This window comes from Gambusia affinis, linkage group LG01, assembly GCF_019740435.1.
Source record: "Gambusia affinis linkage group LG01, SWU_Gaff_1.0, whole genome shotgun sequence".
In the NCBI taxonomy this organism is placed as follows: Eukaryota; Metazoa; Chordata; class Actinopteri; order Cyprinodontiformes; family Poeciliidae; genus Gambusia; species Gambusia affinis.
This window is the reverse complement of record NC_057868.1, coordinates 41,967,668-41,994,854: the sequence shown is the minus strand read 5'-3', so window position 1 is coordinate 41,994,854 and position 27,187 is coordinate 41,967,668. Positions and strand designations below refer to the sequence as shown.

Here is a 27,187-nt window from a genome sequence, read left to right as displayed (position 1 = left end):
GAGGTAGAGATATGAATGGCGGGACTATGTGGAGACGACAAATAGCCCTCTATATGCTTCAAACGGTTTTCAATATGTATTACGGTTCCTGAACGGGAAACAGTTTTTGCAATGCTTTTTTAGTCAAACTTGGCTGGGTGTCTCAAACAGAGAATTGTCTCCCTTTCTGTCTCACTCACAGCTGGCAGAGAGGATTATTTACCATGGCAACGGAACCCAGAGCAGGGAGAGCTGCTGAGGACTTCAAATACGATCACTGTAGTTCAACTACTAGTTCAGTTAAAACAGAGGAGGACTGAGCTGGCCTTTAGAACAACTTGCTGCTATGGGCTGTATAACTTAATTTTAACCCTGTCATTGTTACACATGGATGAATTTTTAAATAAAGCTTAATGGAAATTTCCCAATAAAAGCCCTTTGAAAAATTTTTTACATCAGGTCATTGCTTTTTCTGCCTATATTACTGATTTAATCCAATGACTGGCTTACACATGGTGCATGACTTTGACCTTTCAAATGAAGCTATAAAAAATTTCATAAAATAAAAGCCTTAATTTTTACATCATGTAATTGCTCTTTTAGGCTTTATGTAATAAGGAATTTAACCAAACACTGTTAGGCATTGGATTAGTGTGGCATTTAATATGAAGCTTATGTTCATTTTCAAAATAAAAGCCTTCTATATTGCTTTGATAGTGTAATGCATCGCCAGAGGCTGCAATAATATTAGAATGCTTATTCTTTCTTCTCTCAGGTTAGGAACTGCCTAGCAAGGCAGCACATTAAGATAACTTTTACTTAAATAAATAAACTATTAGCTATTTTACTTACTTAATATTTTAAATATACTGAATGGAGTAAATCAATTACAGAAAACATTCTAATGATTTCACATGCTATTGGCAACACTTAGGTAAAGACTGCTTTTTTGATCAGAAAACTAACTGCTTAAAAATTAATTTTTCTTCCTGTTGTTTCACTGCTCTTAGAACTGAGCATTAGTGTACTGAATTGAGAACGTCAGTCAACTGTTACTACAGAGGAGGACTGAGCTTTTTACTTCTATGTAGATTCTTTATTAGAAACGATTATTTATTATTTTCCATTGTTATGCTCATTCATGAGCAAAAATTTCAAAATAAAAGCCTTGGCAATTTTACATCATGTATTTGCTATTTTTTTATGATGTTATCCATCTGAGGCATTTATGAAGCAGAGCATTTTCAAATATAAAAGCCTTAATATGATTTAGCCTAGGCCAAAAATTTTAAATGCTTTACAACAAATACTGCCTTCATGGTATCAAACTGGCAACATTCATTAGCATTAGCCTTTAGCCTAAATGTTTATTACTATTTTTAGCCCATTTTAGTTTTCTAATGGTGTAAGTCAGAGTGAAACAAGCAGAACTGAGCTTGATTAGCTTCCATGTATTTCTATTTTTAACATTTTTGATTCTCCACATGCAATTACTTAATAGCATCAGAACGCTCCAAACAGGCATGCCCCAGTGTAAATTTTCAAAATATTTATTATTCCTGGGCATTTGTCATGCTTTTTCCACACAATTGTGGTATCAAAATAGAATTTTTGTTAAAGGAATGACATTAGCAGCTGATCTACCATAGCAAGAACACTCCAACATGGTAAAGGACATAATGACCTGCTATAAATGTTTTTCATTTTTCAGATTTTAATCTTGTTACACCAATTAGTGATTTTTAAATCAAGGAAATCTCCCATGCCCCATCCGCATATAACGCTGTATGCTGCAAAAATTTTGCATTTATTTTTTTAAGGTGCTTCAGAGCAAAAATGCAATAATTGCATTTGCCTATGCAAATGTTCAGCACATTCGTATTCTCACACTTACAGAGCATGAATTTCTGTTTACAGTCAAGTTTCGCCAAAATGAATATTGCGCATTTAATTGGCTAATGCATGAATTTTTTCATATTAATGTTCAGTGTCTCAAAATTTAGAATTTTTATCTCATCTGCTTCTCAGACAGACATTAGCAGCTTCCATTATTAAATAAACTTTAGCTATTTTATTACTTTTAGTATTTTAAATATAACTTGTGTTAACAGATTACAAAACCATTGTTACATATGTATTTAAATAAAGCTATTGAAATTTCAAAAGTTGTTCTGCTGTCAAACTGGCTGGCTGAGAAACATTATATTATCTTCTTGTCTCACTCAATGGCAGTTGAGCTGCTCCAGAACGCTAATGATAATAAATAGGACTACAACATTAGAACTTAGTTAACTACAGAGGAGGACTGAGCTGGCCTTTAGAACTACTTGGCTGTTTAGGCCAGTAAATAAGAGATTTAACAAACACTGTTATTGGATTAGTGTGAGCATTTAATATGAAGCTTATGAAATTTCAAAATAAAAGCCTTCATATTTTTATTAATGCATTGCAGTGCAATGAATCTTCTGCATTATCTTTCTCTTCAGCAAGGCTTTAACAAAATTTCAAAATAAAAGCCTAATTTTTTTACATCACTTATTAGTCATTTTTTTTTGAATTGACTGAAGTTTATCCAAAACACTTCGTTAGCATTGGATTAGTGTGGCAACATTTAATATGAAGCTTACTGCAAATTTCTTCAAAATAAAAGCCTCAATATGTCTGATCAGTTCCATCGCCAACTGCAATGTTTCATTCTGCACTGTTCTCTCAGGTTAGAACTACAGCAGTTCATTAGATTGACTTTTACTTAAATAACTATTACTATTTTTCATTACTTGAAATTTTTTAGAACTACTTGTTTTGAGCATTGACATTTAACAATGACTCTGTTACACATGGGATTAGTTTGGCCCTTTTATGATGCTTACTGAAAATTTCAAAATAAAAGCCTTGGCAATTTTTACATCATATGTATTTGCTCATTTTGCTTATGTGATTGGTTTATCCAAAGCACTCTTAGACACTGGATTAGTGTGGGCATTTATTATGAAGCTTACTGTTTTTTCAAAATAAAAGCCTCAATATTCCCTAGTGCATCATGCAATAATATTAGCCTGCATTATCTTCTCTCTCTCAGCAAGGCAGTTCATTAGCATTAGCCTTTTTAGCTTAAATAAGTTTATTAGCTATTTTTCTTACTTAATTAGCCATGTTTAGTATACTGAATGGTTAAGTAAAGGTACAGACAACATTCTAATAATATCCCACATGCTACTGAGAGCATTCATGCTAACATTAGCATTTTTGCTCATTTTAGCTTATACATATTAGTTTATCATGCTGAATGGTGCATGTCCAGTTTACTTAACATTCTTGTGAACTTCTATTGATTACATTGCAGCTTTTAGCATTGATGCAAATTTAGCATCAGAACGCTGGGTCCAAACCGACGGGCACACTTTGGCAGGCCCCAGTTAAATTTCTTCAGAATTTTTCTAGTTGGGGTTTGCCCATATAATGCAGTGAGAGCAGTGACTGACTTGCGGTAAGTCAGTCACTGCCTCATGCATTGCATGGCAGGCACCTATTGTTCTACACCCAATAGAATGTTTCTTTATATTATTTATTTATTATTCTTCCGTTAGGAATGCGGTTCTCGCATCACATGCAGCCCACCCACAAAAGTGGTATCAAACGTGCGGCTGCTCCCGGAGGGAGCTATTACTTTTGGTGGGCTTTGGAGTTACCATGGCGACGTAAAAGCAAAAAACGACCCCAAAATCACTAACGAGCTCACCAGGTGCAAGTCTCTCGTCAAGGGGATTTAGGGCAACCAGTAAATCCTGAAAATACCCTATTTTTGAGGATTTTCTGTGTCGCCATAACTTTATGTAGAAACGCCCATTCAAACTTCATTTTGTAGATACGTCTGATCTCTTTTAAAGTGAAGACAGCACGTCAATATGTATTATGGTTTGTCCACAACTTCTTTCTAAGCGACTCCAAAGTTTTTGATTTTGGAAAATCAGAGGTGAAGGTCAGCCCGCTTAGAGTGAGAGTCAGAGCGACATTTTGACCCCAAATCATTTTTTAACTCGCCTCACGCCACAAATATTGCATGATTGGTATCAAACTTGGTCATGACATTGATACGCCGTGCCTGCTCCGGTCAAATGTTTTCAAAAATTATCTAGCGCTACAGTTTTCTCTCCAGGTGCTTCAGAGCAAAGTCATGCGCCAGGGTAGCAGACAGATCTCACTGATTCACTTCCATGTATTTCTGAAAAATTTCAGACCTTGGCACACACTTTTTTATCTCATCGCTGTTAATACTGTGAGTGAGGTAGAGATATGAATGGCGGGACTATGTGAGACGACAAATAGCCCTCTCATATGCTTCAAACGGTTTTCGAATATGTATTACGGTTCTAACGGAAACAGTTTTTTTGCAATGCTTTTTTAGTCAAACTGGCTGGCTCAAACAGAGAATTGTCTCCCTGGATGTCTCACTCACAGCTGGCAGAGAGGATTATTTACCATGGCAACGGAACCCAGAGCAGGGAGAGCTGCTGAGGACTACAACACGATCACTGTAGTTCGAACTACTAGTTCAGTTAAAACAGAGGAGGACTGAGCTGGCCTTTAGAAAACTTGCTGCTATGGGCTGTATATAACTAATTTAACCCTGTCACTGTTACACATGGGATGAGTTTAGCCCTTTGAAATGAAGCTTACTGAAAATTTCAAAATAAAAGCCCTTGAAAATTTTTACATCAGGTCATTGCTTTTTTGAGCGTTATATGACTGATTTAATCCAATGACTGTTACACATGGGATGACTTTGACCCTTTCAAATGAAGCTAACAAAATTTCAAAATAAAAGCCTTGGGAATTTTTACATCATGTAATTGCTCTTTTTGGCTTTATGTGACTGGTTTATCCAAAGCACTCTTACACATTGGATTAGTGTGGGCATTTAATATGAAGCTTACTGCAAATTTCAAAATAAAAGCCTCAAATGCCCCTTCTGACAGTGCACCACCGGAGGCGTGTGCAGTGATATCATTCTGCATTATCTGTTTATCCGAGGTTAGGGAACTGCCTTGCACAGCAAGGCAGTTCATTAGCATTAGCCTTTTTAGCTTAAATAAGCTATTACCTATTTTTCTTACTTATCTGCCATGTTTAGTATTCTGAATGGAATTAAGTAAATTACAGAGAACATTCTAATAATATCCCACATGCTACTGAAAGTATTTATGCTTACATTAGCATATTTGCTCATTTTAGCTAATACACTTACTTTATCATACTGAATGTTGTTGCATGTCCAGCTTACTTAACATTCTTGTGATTCTCCACATGCTATTGATTACATTGCAGCTTTTTAGCATTGATGCTAAATTTAGCATCAGAACGCTGGGTCCAAACCGACGGGCACTTTTGCAGGCCCCAGTTAAATTTCTTCGACTGGGTCCTTGTGGTTCAAGGGGACACTTTGGAAGCTGAGTTCGTCTGTGTCAACCTCTTTCTAGAGCTAGTTCTCCCTGTTTGTGGAAATACAGGCAGTGATTTTGAGTCACACTGAGAACTTGTGGCTGTGTCGTTAATAAGTTCTGCTGATTGCAGATGTTAAGGAACAATCACTCTATTTATAATCAAAAGACATTTGTATGATTGAGACTCAAGGCCGGTAGCACAGTTCAGAGTTACATTCAGTCCTGGTGATGACTTTCTCTTGCTTTAGCAAGACAGTGTATTCAGTTGAGAGCATAAAGAGCAGAGAGAAAAAAGACTTCGCTATAACAATAAACACATATGGAAACATTGAAGAAATGTTCAATTTGGAGAGTTTAATTCCAAATACCTTTCACACAAAATGCCCGAGGCTCTTAGCGAAAATATTGGACCCCAAGTTGTCTTGAGATTTGTAAAGGATTCAAGAAATGGGGCAGACTTGCAGTAAAAAGAATAAATTTACTCTTTCCATTTTATACAAGAATTCTGAGTATGTCTGAGAAAGTTTTACATACAGTTGTTGCTGTGTGCCACTGCTCTCCTTATATAGTTCACAAAATCCACAAGAGTTCAAAAGTCACCTCAACCTTAGTTTGCATCTGCCAAGCTTTACAAGAAGAAAAGAAAAATGATGGAAGTTTTATTCACCCAAGGCAAATACGCAATGCCTTAATTTTTACATCAAGCTTCTCACTTTTTTTCTCCATTTTTGAGTCATGACAGTTTCTTAGTTACAGATGTTAGAACCACAACTTCCTTCCTCTCCTTTATCTGTGCGCAGCTCAAAACCTACTGGCCCAGATCTGACATTGTTTCTATCCTTGAAAGAGAAAATTCTACAAAAAGTTAGTCCTACATATTCAACCTCTTGTACTCTGCTACCTGTTAATAAAATCCAGTGCAACTGAATACCTTCAGACGGCAGCTGAATTGTAAATAAAGTCCATCAGTGAATCTCCATGATTAAACATGGAGGTGGTAGTCTCATGCCTATTGGATGTCTTTCTTCAATAAAGATAGTCAAATTGGTCAGAAATTATATAAACATGAAGAAGAAAACCTGTTGGAGGCTGCAAAAGTCTTCAGTTCCGATGGAGGTTCATCTTCCAGAAGACAAATGAGCCGCATTATGTAGCAAGTGCTAGAGCAAACTATTGTCATGTTAGAATGGACCAGTCAAAGTTCAGATGTAAATTAGTTGAGGAATTTCTTAGAGTGGAAAATTACTGTTCTAACAAGTTTTATCAAATCTAAACTCAAACTATTTTATGATTGGATACACATCTTAGTCTATGTGCATGGCTGTCAAACACAAACCCTAGAAGACTTCAGTTCAGTTTGTTCACTTATTCACAGTATGAAATCAATCTCAGAGCACTTTACAACAAAAGTCATGTCAAGCCAATATTTTAAGCTGTAATTTCAGTGAAAAGTAGTTGGCTCACGTGGGCTAAATACAAAGAATGATCACATTTAAAAAAAAGATTTCACAAATTTTTCATCTTCATCAATTTGTGTTGCTGTAACAAAATCGAACTGAAATAGATTGACGTTTCTGGTTCTAATGTCACAGTGTGTTTAACCCTAAGCCATGCTACTGATTATTCTTAATATTGAAAATATTATGAAATAATATTTCCATTACTAATTGCAAATATACTCTACCACGATGAAAAAACATTTGTTTTTCAAGTATATAAAATGCTATTTGAATTAGAACAAAAAATATCTTCCATGTTTATAAACTTCTAGTTTCCAAAGATTGGTACAAAACTTTTGTATTCAGTATACCAGATTTAAACCTAAAAGTTTTTTTTCCAAGTCGGTATCAATACAGTCAAAGAAGCATTGAAGTTTAACATGTATAACTTTAAGCATGACAAAACAGGCAAATCTGCCTCCTACTGATGATCTAAAAATCATCTTAATTTTATTTTTGCTAAAGCCCAGCAAGCCTCCTTTGGTCCTCCTGCCAGTTCTTTAGTGTATATTCTGAAGAGTCAAATAGTTATCAAATAGCATTTGCTCTGACTTATACAAGATTTCTACATGATTGGTAATTCCCAAAATGTATCCATCACATATAAATGATCTATTCAGTTGCTGTAGGGAAAACCACAAACATTTGTGTGATTCTCTTGGCTTTTAAAATGCTTTCTTTATCTCTCCTCATGTCCTTTTCACACTTGTTTTTATGTTTCTCCCTGCTTCTCTTTACTCTCTTGCCGTCTCAGATAACGGTGGCAGATGGGGATACCATTGTCAGCATTTCCAGTTGGATCAGCTGACGGATATGCATCTCCTATTTCCGTTCCTGTGCGTTTGTGTGTGAGTGGGGCAGAGCTTGTGTGGAGGAGAAAGGTGACGGGAATAGCATGCACACAGCGACACTGACAAAGCATATCTGTTTTCATTATCAGTCCAAGAAAGCAGGATGAAAGTGAGACAGTAGAACGGAGTGTTTCTCCAAAAGGAACTGAAAAAAAGGCAATCACAACTTCTTATGCAGGTGATTTTTAAAGTTTAAAACAGAAACATAACGAAAATACATGTTAAAGCAAATATAGTGAAAGTAAAGATTGAGGCTAAAATGGAACATGGAAGACAGACAGGAAGGAAAAGAAGTCAAAATGAAACTGAGGACAAGGAGACGAGTAACAGATGAGAGAAGATGTCTCAGTTCCTGTGTGTGCGTGTGTGTGTGTATGTGTGTGTGTACTAGTTCATCTAGTCTTCTGAGGACCATTTCTGGCATATTTACTCACATTTTGAAGTTCAATGGGCTTTATAGGCCTATTGGTTGGGGTTAAGGTTAGTTTTAGGACCAAGGCACAATTTGAGTTTAGGGTTATATATGCACTGGTATCTATTAGGTTTCACTTAAATGTCCAGGTTAGGCTCTGGAAATTAATGAAAAATGAATGGAAGTCAATGCAAAGTCCCTGTAAAGACAGAAAGACAGGGACTTTCTGTGTGTATGTGTGTGTTTTTGTATTTTTTTAAACTGTTTTTAACTGTTCTTCTTGGGACCATTTCTGGCTTTTTTACTGACCTTCTGAAGACCGATGGACCTTATGGCTCCACGATTTAGGTTTAGGATATAGAAATGACTGACAGGGAGTCAATGCAAAGTCCTTGTGAAGATAGAAAGACATACGGGGTGTGTGCGTCTGTGTGTGTGTGCTGGAAGGGTTTGTGTTGCAGAGATCTTGGCCGCTGTCAGGCTTGGGGACTCCCAGAGGAAGCCAGTCCTTGTTCAGTTTACAGTGAATGATTCCCTTCCTGCCCTGCACAGCCCAACAGGCCAATGGCCAGCCAGATTGTGTGTGTGAAGGCGTGTGCGTGTGTATGTGTGTGTACTTGTCTGGGTTTGTGTGGCCAGCTGGAAAGCGGGTGGGGTCCTGTAAATTAGAGTTCAGACAGGTCGCTTTCTTGTTTTAGTCTCCTAAACGTCTATGTAACACTTCTGTTTGAAAATGCAGGACTGAGGGTAGCAAGACATGGAGATTTAAGGCTAAACTGAATATTTTATCTTAAACTTTTTTCTGATATGATGATATAACCCATAATTTATAATTTTACATTTGCCTGTGATCTCAAGAATTCTCAATTTTACATTTTTACTGTACTGGAATTTTAAATCTAAACATACAAATCAAGTAATAATGGTTTACCAAAATTAAAATGAAATGTAAAAAAATAGGTCAGTGTGATCTATTTTATTATTTAGGCCAGTAACTTATACAGAAGATTATGAGATCGGATGTGATCCACCTATATGATATTCCTGTGTGAAACAAATGCTGGAAATGGGAAATGTAAGACTATATTTGATAGAGTATCACTGTAATAAAGAATTACCATGTTTTTTTTACTTTTTATGCAACCTTACTTTGCTTGGAAAACCTTTATATGTTCCATTCTCATGACGTTTCACACAGGAAAATAATTTGTGGTGCACTGTATCTTTTTCCCATGGAAACAGTTGTATAAATAATCAGTAAGTAACCCACCATTATACATAGAATAACTGTAGCCTGAATCGCCATAAAACTTTAGAGGCTGAAGTATTTTAAGGCAACTAAAGTCCACTTTGAACTTAGCTCTTCTCATGCTATCCAGTAGTTTTATGTACAATATGTTTGCTCTCAGGAGTAGCTGTTAGCCTATTAGACTGGTTGTTAGAATAGAAGAGAAATCATCTTTATTGTGATTTCTTCAGTGGGAAGATTCAGCAGTACCAGCAATAAAGTGACAAGCAAAGTCAAGCATTTAGATTTACACAAAAGTAAAAATCTAAAAACAGAACTAAGAATAAAATACTGTACTGCTTCTAGTATTAGCTTTTAGATCAGCTATTATAACCGGGATCAGATATGGATTTGGTGTCCTTGTTCTGCTTCATCACTCAGCTCTATGCTTCATTTAATTTTCTGGCTGATAGTAGCCAAGGTGAAGCAAGTTTATTTGTATACTAATAGCAACAAGGCAATTCAAAGTAGTTTACATGATGAAAACATATTACAAAAAAGCATTAAACATTAAATAGCAGAAACTTAATAAAGTAAAGAACCTCTGGAATGCAGTCTAAAAGGAATGATATTTCAGTTAATATTAATCGAGAGCAAAGCTACACAACTAGAGGAACTAGAGGTTGCAATATGAAGGAAATCCTAAATATCCCATCAGTAGTCCTGATTCCCTCTACTCAGTACTGACCATAAACAAACTCGGCAGTTGGTACAGCTTGCTCAGTGTTGACTTTACTTACCTTTACTCATCTAAACACATCAGTCATTGTGTTCAGACTGCTTAGTCTTTGTGTCATCTGACTATAATACTTCCTTCCGGTTTAAAAATAGCTCCCAGAGGAAACCATATGACTTTACTAAATCACCCCTTTGTTAGTTCTTGACTAAGCTCTTTGAGCTTTCCTGTTGTGCTTTGTATTTGTAAGCCCAATGAGCGCTGTCAAACAAACCCTTTTCTCAATTGGCACAATGAAATTACCAGCTTGTTTTGAAGTCAATTATTACTCCTAAATTGAAGTTTAGACACTTTCGTATTGTCAGAATTTCTATGCCTTATTGAACTAATACAAACAGAGGAATTTTATTATTTTGAACAAATGTTGTGCTCAGAATAAATTTGAGGACTAAATGTAAAACTACAATGTCAAACTGTTGTATTTGGATAGGTAATCCTACTGGTATGTGTCTGAAATCTCAGTTTGATTCCCACAATAATTTGATACTTGTCGGAAGATCAGCTGCAGCCATCCCAAACATTTTAAACCATGTTCCAGAGAATGCTTCCTCCCGGAAATTTTTCCTGGCAGGGTGGCCTCTAAAGCAGTCTCTTCAGGCCATGTTCTGTTTCAGTCGTTACACATTAAGAATGGATTAGATGAAGAATTCCCCCGCTTCCAAAAAAGTTGCGGTGAAAATATTTGATCGGGGTGAATGGAGGTCATTTCGTTCACTTTGCTGTCATGGTTTCATGGTGAACATTTCAGCAGGCACGCAGTGGGAGTTCAAATCAGAGCATGTAGAAGAAATTGCCTTCGAACAGCATTGGATTGCTTTTCGTCACCATTAAATTTACAGCTAGCATTAAAAAATACTTGACAGCAGCTAATTTATATAAGTATTGTTCATTTGTTATATTTTTTTGTTTGTTATTTTCCATTAAATTCATATGTATAATCAATCATTTCTAAATTCAGTACAGTAACTTATACCTACCTTCAACCGGAACTAACGTCTTTAGAAACAATATCAATGCTGCCATCTTGTGGCCAAACAAATCTTTGTTTACTTACTACCTAAACAGGTATAGTTTTCTTAAATAAGTTGCTAAAAAATTATACTATCTTGTGAGATGAGATTAAAATAAGCTTCCAAAGACAAAGGTTTAAAAAATACATAATTTAAAGACATAAAGATTTTGTGCCAAACTGGATATAAAATTATATTTGGCCAAAAAAGAAAATCCCTATGGATATTGAAAGAGTAAAACCTTATTGGATTATAGCCAAACCACTTAAAAACAGCAACCAAGTCCCTAGCAAACATTTGAATCTGTTTTTTCTGTAGTACCATGGTTGTACGTTGAACATGGAGTGTTTTCTTTATTAAAAACCATCTTATTAAGCATATCACAGAAACATAGAATAAAACAGAGTGACTGTTTTGGTTGCAAAGATCTTCTATGCGAGAATATAGGATGAACCCTATTGAAATGAACACATCAGGAAGAGAAATTCTTCACCCACTGAAAACATTCTGGTGGAAACACTTTTGGCTGCCTTGTACTCAAATTTTTTTGGGGGGTGGGGGGGGCTCACATTTTATTTTTGAATACATTTATTAATTTCAGTCCCTGGAAATGAATATGACTGCAGTATGCTACAAACCTGAAACAAAAAAGAAAAAAGAAAAGGTTCAAAAATTATGATCTATGCCCTTTAAACACTACATAACACAAGATGGTTGGAAAAACATGTTTTTAGCTAAGAACCACATGACACAAGATATTTGATTTATTTTTCTTTTTAATTGTGTTTAGTGTTCAACAACAAAACTTCAAGAAGTGGAGCAAATATTTTGCTGCCAGAGCGAGAAACAGTTTTAAAGAGCTATAATCACCTTTCAAAAGAGTCATCAAAACAACCCAGGTGTTATTCATGTTCACAGTTCTGCCTGAGAGGTAACTTGACTGGAATTACAAGCCATTTCATCCAGATCATACTTCTACAATTTTAAAAAATATATCAAATTTACTTTTCCATCACATTATATATTGAAAATATTTGTTACAATGTTGAGTAAAATAACATTTGATTACTGATAAAACCACATATAAATACACTAATCGTCAAGCCAGCACAAAGTTACAATATATTGTGAAATGTAAACAGGTTTTCAGAGAAACTTCTTCATCTGTCTTCTTCTGACCAGATTCAAATAACTTACATTCAGTACAGCGACATATATGGTTTGTGGTTGCCACATGTGGCTCTGTAGCACATATAAAAGTGGTTCCAGGAATAGAGATCATTCATTAAAAAGCGAGAACCCCAACTTCACCCCAATTTAGATTAACTACAAAACAATCATCCCCTGAACTGCAGGTCTTAAAACCATGTTGCTCAGTGTTCAGTTTATACTGTTTGTTTCAGACACGATCAACTTTAAAGATATTTTGTAAGCAAGCTGTACATTTCTTCCTTTTAGCACCAAATTATGGCTCACAGTGAATGCTCATTTTGCAGCAGCGACATGCACTGGAGCCTGTTAGTGAGAAGGGAGGCTTTGTACTAGAGAGTATATTTTGTTAGCTTATAAGTATGCATATAAGCTAATTTTTTTCTGTATGCTCCAATAGCCAAGCAATGACATTTTGTTGCCAACATTGTTGTGTTTTTGTGCAACGACAATAAAATACGTCCAAGTCTAATAAATATATTTTCAATCAGCTGTAGTGGGCAAAAAAACTTTAGGGTTGTTACCTCATGAACTCTTTCAAAGTCACCTTTACAGTGCTTTGTCCAGCATAACATTCATGAAAATTACGTGAGCTAAAATCCTTTCTGCGGTCTTCCAGGGTTTTTATTCATTTAAGCTTAGGCTGGCCTCGGCAGGAATAAAATGTTCTTCATGCCCTGGTGGGTTTCTGTTCCCTTCATAGCTGTGCCATTCGCTTTCAAACCAACATAAAAGGAGGATCCCTGGTGGCGAAGTGTGGTGTAGCCGTTTGGTTCAGTATGTTCCAAGAAGTTACAGTCATCAGTTACGCCCTCCTGAGAAAAAAGAATGTGCAAATAGCAGCAGTCAGACAATTTGATTCAAGGGTTCTAAGAAAATTAATCTCAATGATTGTACAGATTAATAAAATAATTCAATTTTTTTTCTAATGTAGATTAGATAAAAATCATTTACATTTTAAATACAGTTTTAAAAACATGTAGACAATTCTGACAAGTGTACAGTAGAAAATCCAAAACTCACTTTTGCGAAGAGTTCTCCTTTGTTATTCATAGCCAGGTACTTGTTCGCCGACTCCCCCAGGATGACAATAACTCCTATTGCCACCGCCTTCAGGTTCATGATTACTGTAACACAATCAACATCACATTTCTGTGTGACTTTTTGCTTCCTTTCCAAGGCTAAATTTGAGAACATACCTACATAATATAACAAATGTCTTCCAAAAATGCTGTTTTTTCCCTGGTGGAATGCTCCCCCATATAAATGTGCTCAAAGGGTAAACACATATAACAATAATAATAATAATAATAATAATAATAATAATAATAATAATAATAATAATAATAATAATAATAATAATAATAATAATAATAATAATAATAATAATAATAATAATAATATCTGTAATAAATTTTTTACCAGAAATGTATTCTAAAAATCTTGCACAAGCGATTACGTTCCCCAATGGCCACACATACTACAGATTACTTCCCTGGGATATAAATGTTATGTTCCACAGTTTATAAGTCATTTTCCCAACTTTAATAGAACTTGAAACAGTTACTGTCGTGGAAAACCTGCTACTTCCTTGGAGCCTACATGCTAGTTTCACAAAGCATTCAACATGCTTTTACATAGTTTCCAAGTTATTTTCCTCAAACTTAAAGCTTAGTTTTACAGGTTCCTTTCTTGGAAGTTACAGGTGGATTTTATTGAACATTAACGCTACTTTACTGAAACATTCATGGTACTTATATAATACTTTTAGGGAATGCACAAGTTACTTCTCTGAAAAGTAGAATTTATTTGTAGAGTCTTTCTGGTAGTGAAATGTTACTTTGTCATAATTTACAATTTCTTAAGATTAGATTACCATCACACCACTCAAAGGTTATTTTATTATAAAACTTGCAGGCCGTTCTCTTGAACTTACAGGTTGCTTTTAAAACCTATTGGTTGCATTAGCTGAATTTGTAATTTATTTTAGTGTAATTGATAGGTAACTTTCCCAAAATGGGCTTAATGTTTGTCATAAGTTACAGGTTGCTTTTCACATCTTTCAGATAACTTTTAACATTACTTTCACCAAACTTGCTACAGCAAAGTAGCTAACAAAGTTATACAAAGTAACAAAGTTATTCAAAGTGCATAAAATGATGCACTTTGCTGGAGCCTTCAAGTTACAGCAAAGTGTAATGATGGAGTAATGATTTATCCTTCTAGAAGCTACAGGTTACTTTTAAGCTTACATACAGTATTACTGCAAAAGCCTTCCAAGCTTCTGTCACAAACGTACAGTCTGCCCTCAAGTTACTTTCTGGACCTTACTGGGTTACTTTTACAAAATATGCAGTCTATTTTCTTAGACTGCATATCTATTAGGAAAGTATAACTTTCCTAATACCGATAACTTTCACAAAACTTGTTGGCTTCTTTTACAAGACTTAGAGGCAACTTTTCTGAACAGATGGATTGCTTAATGAGATTTTCAGAATTCTTTTCCTAAATTTTTAGGTAATTTTATTAGAATTTAGAATTTATTTTCCAAGGATATTAAGGCTACTTTCAGGAACTTGCAGGCGGCTAGCCAAATCTTTCAGAGACATAAGCTGTGTCCGAATTCGAGGTCTCCATCCTTCCAAGGATCAGTGTATGTAGACGGGGTCCTTCCAAGGCCGTGAATAAACTAAGACCGGAAGAGAAAAGCTGTGAATGTGGACAGGTCTAGCCTTCACCAACTGTCCCCGCCCCCACCTCAGCGTAACTTATGTTGCCTAGCAACCGTGACAGCATGAAGCAGAGAGCAGCGAAGACAAACAAACTAAAAAACAACGGAGCATTTATAGTAAATGCTGTTCCATAGTAAAAAAAAAAAAAAAAAAAAAAAAAGAAATCTGTTAGTCTGATTCTAAAATGTTCAAACATCTAATGCACATTTCTACCAGCAATATATATAAGCAAATTATTCATTTTCAAGTATAATACTTTCCAAATCTCGGATAAGACCTTACAGTTAAATACAACTAGTATGCTTGAGGGCTTAACTTTAATCAATCAAACCGATTTACTCAAGAATAAATTAACTACACTTTAGTAAACCAAACATTTTACAACTAGATATTACTTGTCTGAATAATATCGGTGTTTAACTTCCACTCATTAGGGAAAGCTAGTGGGAGTATTTATAACAATGGGAGTGAGGCGTTCTCCTCCGGGATACCGAACCTGGCTGGCTCCTCTCGCAGGAGCCAGCCAGGGCGCTGGCTGTCGCAGCTGGCGAGGGGAGCTTGCGGTTAACGCAGCGGCAGCAGGCATGTCCGAAAATGTCAGAGCAGGTTATGTTTTGGGGAACCGAGCAGATTCTCGTCTAAAAACGTTGTATAAAATTACGTTGTCACTTAAAGTGTAATATAACAAAAATAATTTGCCGGGACCCGCAATGAATTATGGGATATGGTGGGCCGTGAAGGATACACCGGACCCATCATTCAATGTGAGTTTCGCATGTGAAGGAATTCGCACAGGCAGAGTCGCCATGCTATGACGTAATCGGCCTTCAAACCCGTCCGTTGAAGGACGCAGACCCAGAATTTGAACACAGCTCTTACTTGACATTGTTTAAAATGTCTTTATTATGACAACTTGGCATTAACCAAGACAAAAACGGTTTTGTCTTGACAACATTAATCAAGACAAAAAAATGTCTTTGTTGTGACAACTTGACGTTAACCAAGAAAAAAAAAATCGTTTTTGTCATGGCAACTGGACATTAATCAAGACAAAAAATTACTTTATGACAACTTGACATTAGTCAGTAAATCACAGTCTATCATAAATATGCAAATGATCAAACTTTAAGAAAAATATGTAGCTCTGTGTTAATATTAAATTACTTGATAGTCACTTGTTAGTCTTAACTTTCTTCATCCAATTGTTCCTGTTATGTCATGTTTATTACAGTGTCATGTCAGTCTTATGCACACCCCTTCAAATAAAGTGTTCTTTCTTTTTTCAAGCTTACGTACTTTTGATTTGTCCACCAATGCTTCCAATTTACAAACAGTATCATTCAGAAAATATAAAGATTTAGAACAAGGCCATAAATGTGTGTCGTGTTTAACGTTCTGAACATATCTGATAACTAACTCTGAAAAGCAGTTTAAATAACAAAGAATAAATTGATAAATGCATTTTTCTCACTGTAGGGGTCATCTTCTTCCCTCACGCCAGACACTGTTCCATCTTGAGCAATCTTCAGGTGATATCCTCCATTCTGACAGTAGAGCTTGACTCTCGAGATTCTCTCCGGAAACGAGCTAAGATCCTGGGTCTGTTGTAAAGACAGAGGGCGACCAACTTGCTCACCACCACTCTGATCGGGAGGAGTACGCCGGAAACAAGAAGAGAGCCCCCCCATGTCTGTTATGTGGATACTGGAAATGCTCTCCTTTCTCTCCTGCAAAATCAGAACCTCCTCCTTTTTTCTCCCCTACTTTTGTTGTTGTAAGTATAAGGATCCAAACTAGATTCAGGCGAGGCTAAGCACGTTCTCAGACCAAACATTAATTTGAGATTAATTTCCAAATGCCAAACAAAACCAAACAAGAATAAACACTGGTTGCTATGGCGAAGAGTGGCGGTTTCTGATATGGGAGAAGTGGGCAACCGCTAACACCCATTTACTCCCCCACAACCGGAGGATCTGAATGTCAACAAACTAATAAATAATGCAAAGCATCATCACCCCTCCAACGGTCTTCAGTTAGTCCGAGCGGACGCGACCAGCGGTCGGAAAAAAAAACAAGGGGAGGAGGTCTCTGTACGTGAATGAAAGTTGTACGAACTATGGACTGGTAAATAGCTACTGCTCTGAGGCGATGAAACTTATGACAGTGAAATGTCGGCCATACTATCTCCCACGGGAGTTTACTGCCGTGTTCCTCATCATTATTTACATCCCGCCGGGTGCTAATGCTAATGAAGCATCGACAAACGGAGGCGTTTTACGAGGTTGCGGAGAACTTTAATCACGTGAAACTGGCGGACACTGCCCAGTTTCTACCAGCATGCCACCTTTCCCACGCCGGGAGACAAGACTCTGGACTGTACTAACATTAACGGTGAGTACAGAGCTCTTCCTCGCCCCCATCTTGGCCTCTATGACCACATCTCAACCCTGTTGGCGCCAGCATATCGTCCGCTGACGAGACAGATTAGACCCACAAAAAACAGTCACTGTATGGCCAGGACTGTTTTCTGTGCACATCGACAGATCTTCGTATGAGGGAGAGGTGAACCTGGAGGAATTCACCTCCTCTGTTCTGTGGTTTATCTCTAGGTGTGCTGATGATGTCACACCACCAGGGCAGTAGTCTGTTCTCCAAACCAGAAACCCTGGCTGAATGTTGAGGTGAGACCTCTGCTGAAAGCTAGGGATACTACATCAGCACTCCAAGGAAAGAATTGATCATGACATTGTGAGGGCCAAAGCCTATATATCCAGAAAATTCAGGGTCACTTCACCACCAAGACATATGTGGAAAGGCATTAAGTGCAACAGACTACAATATCAGGGGTGCACAATGCCCAAAGGACCTCTCACTGCCAGATGCACTTATTAAGTTCTACACCCGCTTTGAGGATCCTAACCCCCCCAGCACCAAACTTCTACAACCATTTGGTGACATGTCCTACTGTGTGACCACAGCAGATGTGAGGATGACCCTTCAGGGAATCAACACCCATAAGGCCCCGATAACATCCCTGTGCGGGTACTGAGGTGCTGTGCATATCACCTGTCTGAGGTGTTGGCAGACATCTTCAACACATCACTGCCACTGCCACCTGTCCTCTCCTGTCTAAAGGCCACCACTATTTTCTCTGTATTTTCCAGCATGTCACAGGCCTAAATGACTACCAAACTATAGCCCAAACATCTGTAGTCATGAAGTGCTTCTTCTAGGCTAGTCGATGCCCCCATCAAGGACTCCATCGATGTCACTTTGGACCCTCATCAGTACGGCTACAGGAAGAACCGCTACACTGCTGACACCATCTCATCTGTAGTCCCCACAGCCCTCACCCACCTGGAGAGCAGAAATTCTGTCATTCGTCTGGTCTTTCTGGATTTCTCCTCAGCTTTCAACACCTTCATCCCACAGACCCTGGTGCAGAAGCTTTTCTCTCTTGGACTGAGTCCCACACTGGGGAACAGAACACTGAACTTCCAGACCTCATACTGTCTACTTTTCACAACACCGTCTCCTCCCCATCACTCTCAGCACTAGCTCGCCGCAGGGCTGCATCCTGAGCCCCCTTCTCTTCAATCTGCTGACGTATGACTGCTTGGCAAGACACCCCAGCTGTCATATAGTAAAGTTTGCAGACGACACAGCAGTAGTGGGACACATTACGAACAATGAGTCTAAATACAGAGAGGAGGTGGTACATCTGGTACAGTGATGCAGAGACAATAACCTCTGCATCAACTTGAAGAAGACCAATGGGATGGACAAGGATCCTCTTCATCCCCTGTACTTTGGAGGAGCAGCTGCGGAGATGGTCCATATATGTAAGTGTGTGTATAAATAAATACTTTTAAATATATAAATTAAATGTTATTTTTAATTTATTTGTTAGGCTTCTTGATCTGGAATTTGAATCAGATTTTTTTTTACCACAAGCAAGCAATTGTGAAATGGTATGGCATTAAAAAACTTTATTCCTTGCTGGAAATGTTACAATAAATAACGGACCATGTAGTGGTGATTGTTTGTCAAACCAAATATCCTATAAAAGTTCAATGCATAAGCCACTACTGCACTGAAGTGATGTTTTGTATGCAGGCAAAAGAAGTCCAATGTCCAAAACTTGTTGGTTGAATTTTAGGGTGTATTTTTCCATTTGGCAAGCAAATAATAAAGACCAAACTTTTCATTGTTTCCTGCTGCCTCTTCTGCTCTAGTAAAACACAATAGGCCCCAACCCAGTGCATGCTGGTTCTATACCAGTACATATGCTTCTAGAAATGGACCCACAGTTCTTCCTGACTAACTTAAAAAGTAAATAACAAAAAAACAAGAAACAAAAAAAGCAATGTAAAAATAAACTAAATAATCCAAAATATATAAAGTAAACTAAGAATACATTTTAACAAAATTCAAAGTAATAAAGAATAAATAGCTCAACAGATCAGGTTGGCTTACAAATCCAGAGTTCTGCATGGATGTTGCTAGAACACCCTACATTCTTTATCCTGTTTTAAGACCATGGTTTCTTGTCTTACCATATCTTTTCCTCAAGAGTTTATCCAGTACAAATGCATATGCCAAATACAAATAGTTGGGGCTCATTTCTTTTTATTTATCCTGGAGGCCAAAGATTCCAGAGCAGCAACTATCAAGAACTTTGTCCTGTAAGAACAAAAAACAGGGTTGTTGATCCAGTCTGGCAGTGTTACTCTAACAATTCTGGTTCTTTCTTATAATTTGTAAGCAGAGGTATTGGGTCAGAGCCAAGACATTCTGCAGAAGAATGTCTTGGAAGAAAGGAAAGCAGGGAGCGGGAAAGAAGAAAGAATGAAAGGCCAGAGCCACAAAAAGAATGTGAAGCCTACCCCTTCTCCAAGTAGGTGTCACGGGGTATTTAACATAAGTGCTGCCAGACCAGGACCTTTGGATAGAGTAGCAGCTGGAGATGACGTCAAAAGTCCAACCAACAACCCAGTCAGGATGCCGACATGTGGGAGGAGAGCTTCAACCTGCGTGTATGTTGATGAGGTCAGGGGGGTTTTGGCTTCAAGTGTTGTAAAGATGTTTGGCTTAAAGTGGAGGAAAGTTCAAAAAGCTGTTTATGGAAACAGATGTGTCTTGTTCAGCCTTAAATCATCCGAAGAAGCAGGTTTTAAACTTCTACAGTGGCTCTCAAAAGTATGCACACGGCTGTTAAAATACCAGGTACTCTTAATGTAAAAATCAGAACTCGATAAATAATTTTAGTAAATCACATTATATGAGCTGTTCCTCATATACTGTGATATTTATCAATATAGTGAATTTTGTTAACCTAAAATATAGCTAAGCTCTTCTAGTTACATTTTTCCTGACGCTTGCGTCCTTTAAATAAAGCCAAAATTTGAAGAGAAATTACAAAGTATTACAAAAACATTTCTCTCAGACTAAAGAAATTCTGTAAATATTAATTTGTGCATCTACACTCAGAAATATCTTGTTTATGTGTTCAAATGTAGTGTAAAGTACTTAATATTTTTCTTTTATCTTGTAGGTGGTAAAGATCTAATCTCTTTGTTGCTAATTTGTTAAAATGGTTGCCCAAATCCCAAAAACTAAAAGAAGAGGAAACTTCATCTGGTTGTTGTTTAGTTGTTCGAGAAGTGTCTGTGCCTTATCACCACATCAGCCTGCTGGACCTGAAGAATAAGAAGTGAAATGTCTTCATGAACTAGAAACACTAAGTTACCTTTTGCTTAGACATCCAGCTTTATTTTGGCCTGGGTGACAGAGTCCACACCGACATCAGTAGATGCAAAATTTGGTAATCCAAAGCTCTATTTCTAATTACATTCTCACTCTGTAACAATCATCTGTCACGTACCTGTGGGAAAGTCATGTGAGTGCCAACATGTCCTTTCTTGTTCTTGTAGTTTAGTTGAAACAAGTTTGTCATCCTTCCTTGCACTTGAGAAGTGTCTGCTTTTTATATATAAGTTTGTATGTTCTCAGTCCTCTTCTCACTAATATCGCCACCCCTCCAGCAGAGGACTCATTTTAACAAGCCAGAGTCAGGACTAAAATTATCCTCTCAGACTACAGAGAGGGGCTGAGAAAGAGTGACACAGGCATCCAGGACACAGTACTGAGCCAAAGTCTGGAAAACAACAGAGCTTTCTAACTATGTGAGCACTAAAGCCTGAGACTAATGCAACTATAAACATTTAATAAAAGAGATGACTGCAGTTCCCAGAATCCTTCATGGGCTCTCTCCTATAGAGAGAGCCTTAGGTCACTTTACAAGGTAATAATCTACTTCACATGCCTGCAGACATTATGCATTAAATCACTTTGGCACTTTAGGCAAATTTATGCATTATAAATTATGTTTTAAATAAGAGGGGATTAAAAAAAAAGAAACAGCAAGGATGACAATCTTGTGTCATACCAGGAAAGTATCTTTTGCAGATTCGACCCAGTTTTGTTCAGGGCCTTTGGCAGAATTTGACTTTGGGGCTCACTTCCAGCTGCACTCTTTGTCAGCTGGGTGGATTTTTGTGACCAACAGCTTCAGTAAAGAAGAAAAAATAGTTGTAATAGTAAGGATGTGACTGCAAACTTTGAGAGTGCTTCAATAATAATAATAATAATAATAATAATAATAATAATAATAATAATAATAATAATAATAATAATAATAATAATAATAATAATAATAATAATAATAATAATAATAATAATAATAAAACCATTCGTATTTAAAGTAAGGACTGGTGCAGACTTTCCTATGACCAATCTCAGAAACTGCTAGATGGCTAGAAGAACGGACTCAAGGAAGTTAGTTGATCCAAAAGAGGCAATACTAGTTATCACATAACTTCCTGTGTGGATGTGCACATGTTACGTTTTTGAACCACCAGGTGGCAGAACAGTAAAACTATCAGAAATGAAAGTCTTCAAAAATCTGAATTTGATAATCCAGTATTGTCGATACATTACTTAAAAATGTAACGTTTCAAAAACAAACTTCAACTACTAAATAGTTTCATCATGCTTTTTGGTAATTCTCACATATTTAGAGATTTTGACATAACCATTAAGGAAACTGCATCATTATTTGCCACTTTATTTTATTTTATTTATTTATTTTTCCCAGTTTATTTATGCTTTAACAGGAGGTACAGTGTAAACACAATGCAATACTTATACAGTTAACAGCGTACCTTTAAATACAAACATACTTGTGCTAGAACAAGCCCAATTATACCAACATATATACACCTACACAAAATACATAAAATGGATCAAGTCAGAGAAAACATACTGTGTTAGCGGACAGAAACAGAAACATAAGATAAACAAATAAAATAAAAAGGACCACAGTACTAAATATATGTAAATCTCTTTTCCTCAACCCATACAAACATACACTCAAAAAAAGAGAAAGAAAGAAAGAAGAAAAAATAATAACAATAATTTAAAAATAAAAAAATAAAAAGGTCAGGTGCCAGGGGACACTTCCGTTGATGTATCAGTCAAACGTAACTCAAGAAAGAAGATGAAGGAAAAAGAGATATTGATAAGAATAATAAGTACCAGCTACAAACGTACCACCTTGTCAGTCTGGAATATTAGGAAAATTTCTCTTTCTATGGGTTCTTAACAAGGGGCTCCACAAACCCAAAAATCTTGTAGAAAAGCCTTTTAAGGTAAAACGGATTTTCTCAAGTTTAATGAAATACAGTGTATCTCGAAGCCAGTGGGTATATGATGGAGGTTGAGGCGACTTCCATTTTATTATAATCACTTTCCGTGCCAAAAAAGTCAAGAAAGCCAAGGAGGATTTCTGAAAGGAGGACAGGGTGGACTGTGGAGGTGCAACTCCAAACAAAGCAGTCAAGGGGTCAAGCTCCAATTTCTTGTCAAAAATGTCCGACAAAATAGCAAAAACTTTGGACCAGTAGTTAGAAAGCTGAGGGCAAAGCCAGATAGTGTGGATCAAATTGGCTGGAGAATGTTATTATTTGCCACTTTAAAGTATTTCCCAAACAAAAAAAAATCAGTCAAGAATTGTATGTAGTAAATCAATATAAATGTAAAATCCTCCAACATTTATTTGAGACAATACATAAATAAACTTTTCTAATTAATTACAATAATACAGCACTAGATACACCGTATGAAACTGTCTCTTGTAAGATTGCATTTTTCTCTAAGAAACTGCATAAAATTATCAGAGAAACAAGTATCAATCAAAGCAAAATTTTATGCAGCAATTTCTTTTTGATTTATTTAGAGACAAATGCTAAACAGCTAAAGGCAAATCATAGCACAGGTGAAAGTGAAGCCTAACTTAGAATGCAGCCTTTTCCTCTCCTAGAGTATAAAGTCAAATAGAAGAAAGTTTGTAAAGTTTAGCAAGTTAAAAATTAAATGATGACAGCCTTACCAGTAGTCTTGCATGTCAGAAGGGAAAAATAGTGTTTTTCAAGTTGGCCAAGCAAATTCTGAACTGAGTCTTCTTCCACATGTTTGTGTTGTTTCCTACATGGTTTGTGGCAAACTGTAATCACAGCAGAAAGGTCTGAGTAGTGCACATGCATTTAATTCACTTCAGATTTTATTTGCAAGAAGAGACAACAACAACAAAAAAAAAGAAAATCAATTTTCCTTCCACCTGACCATGTGATAGTTTATGTGAAATCCCAACATTATGTCTGGCTGTAAGGTGACTAAATGTCAAGGATATTTTGTGAGGTGCTTTTAATGAAGAAGGTAGAGAAATTGAGATCACTTAAAGCTTTCAAATCCAGAATCAGACATTTTTGTGTCTTGTGTTTACAAAAAAGAAAGAGAGAAAAAATATTCCCTACAGTACACATATATTCAATATACTAGAAATATAATTTGATATGTGGATTAAAAACTTAATTTTAAGACATATTTAGCATGTTCAAAGGGGAACCTCACTTGCAAAATAAAAATAAGAAATAGACCATGAGTCAATTGCTTAGCAGTTCTTTCAGTCTGTTTTATTAGTCAAGATAAAAACTTACCAGAGCTACTGACCGAAAAAATTACAAGATGCCTTGAATATTTAATTTGCTTCATCTTGATGGCCATTAAACGTAAGTAGAGGGTTACATTTGCAATTATGCTGGTTAGGAGTTTTATTTATGCTGTGAAGATATATTAATGTCCCTGACCTCATTGTGTCCTGGACATGTTTTGAGATGAATCAAATGAAGGACCTGATATCATCCACATTTTAACTATGTTGTACACCTAAGCATTGTAAGCCCTATTTGTGCGTAGAATTTCATTTTAGAATTTGACAGCTAGAAGGAAAGGCAAAAAGGTTCAGTTCTTGCAGTACATCAAAGACCAAACCTGTATTGGACAATAAAGTCTCAGACTTAAAGTACATTTTTCTTGTGTGTTATCAGTGACTCAGACCAGCTGCTGCCAAATCTAAATATAGTTTGCATGTATTGTACCTGATTGCAAACCGGGTAAATCCGGTTTTTGAACCTGCCTACTGCATTTTAGAACATACACAAATAACAGACCACTTCCTGAGTGTGGGTGAACAGTTGAGCAGACTGAGGCAGATGGAGAAATGAGTGAGCAACCAGACGCCAATGCTCTTAGATTTTGGGGAAGGAAGTTGTGTTTCTAAATCTGAACTGCTTTAACACATGAAGCATAAACAAGCTGCATGTGTCAATGACATATGTGCAATACTCTAAAAAAGGGAATTCAAACTTGTGAAGCTTTAGGGAAGTTTGATGAACTTTATTAAGTCAGTTCATTTCTTCAAGTGCAAGGCAGTTGGCCTTATAAAGTCATCTTGATAAAAACACTTGCTACAGCTGGATCCCTATGTAATTATATTGCAGTTGCTGCCACCTCTGGTAAGCATACCCAGTAACTTGGTTAGAGTCAATGAGATTTTTATAAATACTCTCTGGTTATCTTTGTTTGATTATAAAAATGGTTTGACCATCTGAAACATGTAAGTGAGACAAGCAAGAAATGAATGAGTGCTGTCAATTTTTTGATAGCACTATAGATATGTCTTAACATTCTGCAAAACCTGCTTTTCAACTCTTTTTAGGCAACTAAATAGACACACATTTTTTTTAACGTAAGTGATTTTCTGGTTCCCTGTACAAAAGATCTCATTTGTTTCTTGTTTACTGAAGCAAATATGAATATTTATGTATTTTACCTTACAAAACCTGGCAATAAATGGAGAAATTTTGGCGCACTCTCCTTTGCTGACTTTATCTGAGGAGAGTGAAACCTGCAGCGCTTTAGATGCTGTTCTGGGTTCTTTTGTGACTTCTCGTATGAGTTGCTTATGCTCTCTCAAAGTAATTTTGGTAGGCAGCAACACTGGAAAGGTTGACCACTAGTCTGTGTTTTCTCAGTTTGTAGGAACATGTTGTTCACTTTTATTTTTGAATTTGTTTACTTTGGTGTATTATGTGATGTTGGTATTGCTGCTTCGGTACAAGAAGATCCTGGGTTTAAGTTGGCATGTTCTCGATGTTCAAGTGTGGATTTTTGTCAGCTACTCTGGCTTCCTCTCAATGTCCAAAAATATGCATGATAGGTTAATTATGATGTCTAAACTCTTGTTAGACATGGGTGTGTTTATAGAAGGTTTTTTAGTCCTGAGGGTGTCTCTGAACTATTGCCAGAATAACTTTTTTCTTATTGGGTTAAAGTGTGGGTTTAGTTTTTATAGAAGTAATATGAACAATGATATATTCTTAGTTCAAACAACACATATTTAGACCAGGTGGCTTTGAACTGTAAATTAACACTTAAAATATCCAACTGTCTTATTTGTTTTCAGTGTCATAGTTTTGTTTTTGTAAAAGGGTTTTGTTGCTTTTGGGGTCTTGAAACCATCTGCTGCAAAGAGTCTGTCATGGATATTTCACAATGATTTTAAAAAACTATCCTCTAACTAGCACTTTTAACAAAAATATAAAATTAGTTTTATTTTATCACTATAATAATGATATGAAAACACTATCAACTGTTTTAGATCACCTCTTAGATATCAATTGTAGTGCTACATTATACCAACAGAGGGCGTTAGAAGTGATGCATTTAGAACCATCAGGCAGAGAAATTCCCTGTTTCGTTTGAAATGACATCAGCGTCTTCTCCGCTATGGCAAATCATTGGAGTATTTTGCTAAAAGCTCCAGTTAGCTCGGTCCCTCTAAAAGCAAAGATCGTCCATACGTAAGAGGATGTTCTATCAGATTAAATCAGCTAACACCTGTCCTTTCACTACCAAAATCCTTCTGATCTAAGTGTGTTGAGAATCTCTTCACAATTTTCAATCATCATATGTAAACTGAAACAAACCAACTCAAATATATGTGGATATATTTATGAAAGCATCTTTCCTTTATATGTCTTCCACATTAATGCACTTTTTGTTTTTTGGGAGTAAATATTTGAACTCTTTTGGGTTCATGTTCAGTTCATTGAAGCAGTTAAAACTAAAATAGTCCACATTATTAAAATGACTATTCTGTGAATAAATATACAGTGGCAATAAAAGAGCAATACACTGTGTCACGATGAATAGATTTGTGCAAGAATATTAAGCTGAACAATTGGCTTTACTAAAGCTGCTTTTGTAAATGTTGTAGTGGACAACTACATTTTGACAAATACTTTGCTCACGTTGTATTCTGGTGTTTAAGCCAGAATTTGACACTGAATCCATGATGGTCTGTGCCAACAAGCAAGGAGGAAAAAAACAATCAAAAATGCACCTGTATAAAGCACTTTGATTTGTTGCTTTATGTAATATGTGGTGTGATCAGAGGCATATGTGGATAGAAACTTGTTTTTCTGTTATTTTAGCTAAATAAAAAAGCTGAACAATGGGGAAATCATGACATGTTGATCTGGAGGTCTAATGTGAGTATGTGAGTTATATGCAATAAAATATCTGTCCTATAAAATCATATCTAGAAACATTACTTGACTGAGTCCTCTA

At 36.4% G+C, this 27,187-nt stretch overlaps 2 protein-coding genes and 1 long non-coding RNA gene across 3 annotated transcripts in view; 1 reads left to right on the top strand and 2 right to left on the bottom strand.

Annotated features, from left to right (window-relative positions):
* Positions 1–13,024: 13,024 nt before the first annotated feature.
* On the bottom strand, positions 13,025–17,120 carry LOC122832774 (fibroblast growth factor 1-like). The gene is made up of 3 exons (XM_044119866.1): positions 16,629–17,120; positions 13,449–13,552; positions 13,025–13,240 (listed from the first exon to the last, which is right to left on the bottom strand). Exons 1-3 carry the CDS (start codon positions 16,843–16,845, stop codon positions 13,064–13,066), a joined length of 498 nt encoding a protein of 165 aa, XP_043975801.1. The 5' UTR covers positions 16,846–17,120; the 3' UTR covers positions 13,025–13,063.
* A 786-nt stretch (positions 17,121–17,906) lies between these two features.
* Positions 17,907–27,187, top strand: part of LOC122832769 (rho GTPase-activating protein 26-like) — a 75,564-nt gene continuing 66,283 nt past the window's right edge. Inside the window, 1 exon segment of the mRNA XM_044119852.1 lies at positions 17,907–18,999. Coding sequence (XP_043975787.1) covers positions 18,931–18,999 — 69 coding nt within the window. The 5' untranslated portion in view covers positions 17,907–18,930.
* On the bottom strand, positions 19,327–21,459 carry LOC122832780. The gene is made up of 3 exons (XR_006370872.1): positions 21,042–21,459; positions 20,044–20,187; positions 19,327–19,840 (listed from the first exon to the last, which is right to left on the bottom strand). It is a non-coding gene; the product is annotated as an uncharacterized LOC122832780 (long non-coding RNA).

Coding starts and splice junctions, on each gene's coding strand:
- LOC122832774 (XM_044119866.1), bottom strand. CDS start 16,845: ATGGGGGGGCTCTCTTCTTGTTTCCGGCGTACTCCTCCCGATCAGAGT. Junction 13,553..16,628: donor GGAAGAAGATGACCCCTACA/GTGAGAAAAATG, acceptor ATTGTGTTACAG/TAATCATGAACCTGAAGGCG. Junction 13,241..13,448: donor AAGGAGAACTCTTCGCAAAA/GTGAGTTTTGGA, acceptor CTTTTTTCTCAG/GAGGGCGTAACTGATGACTG.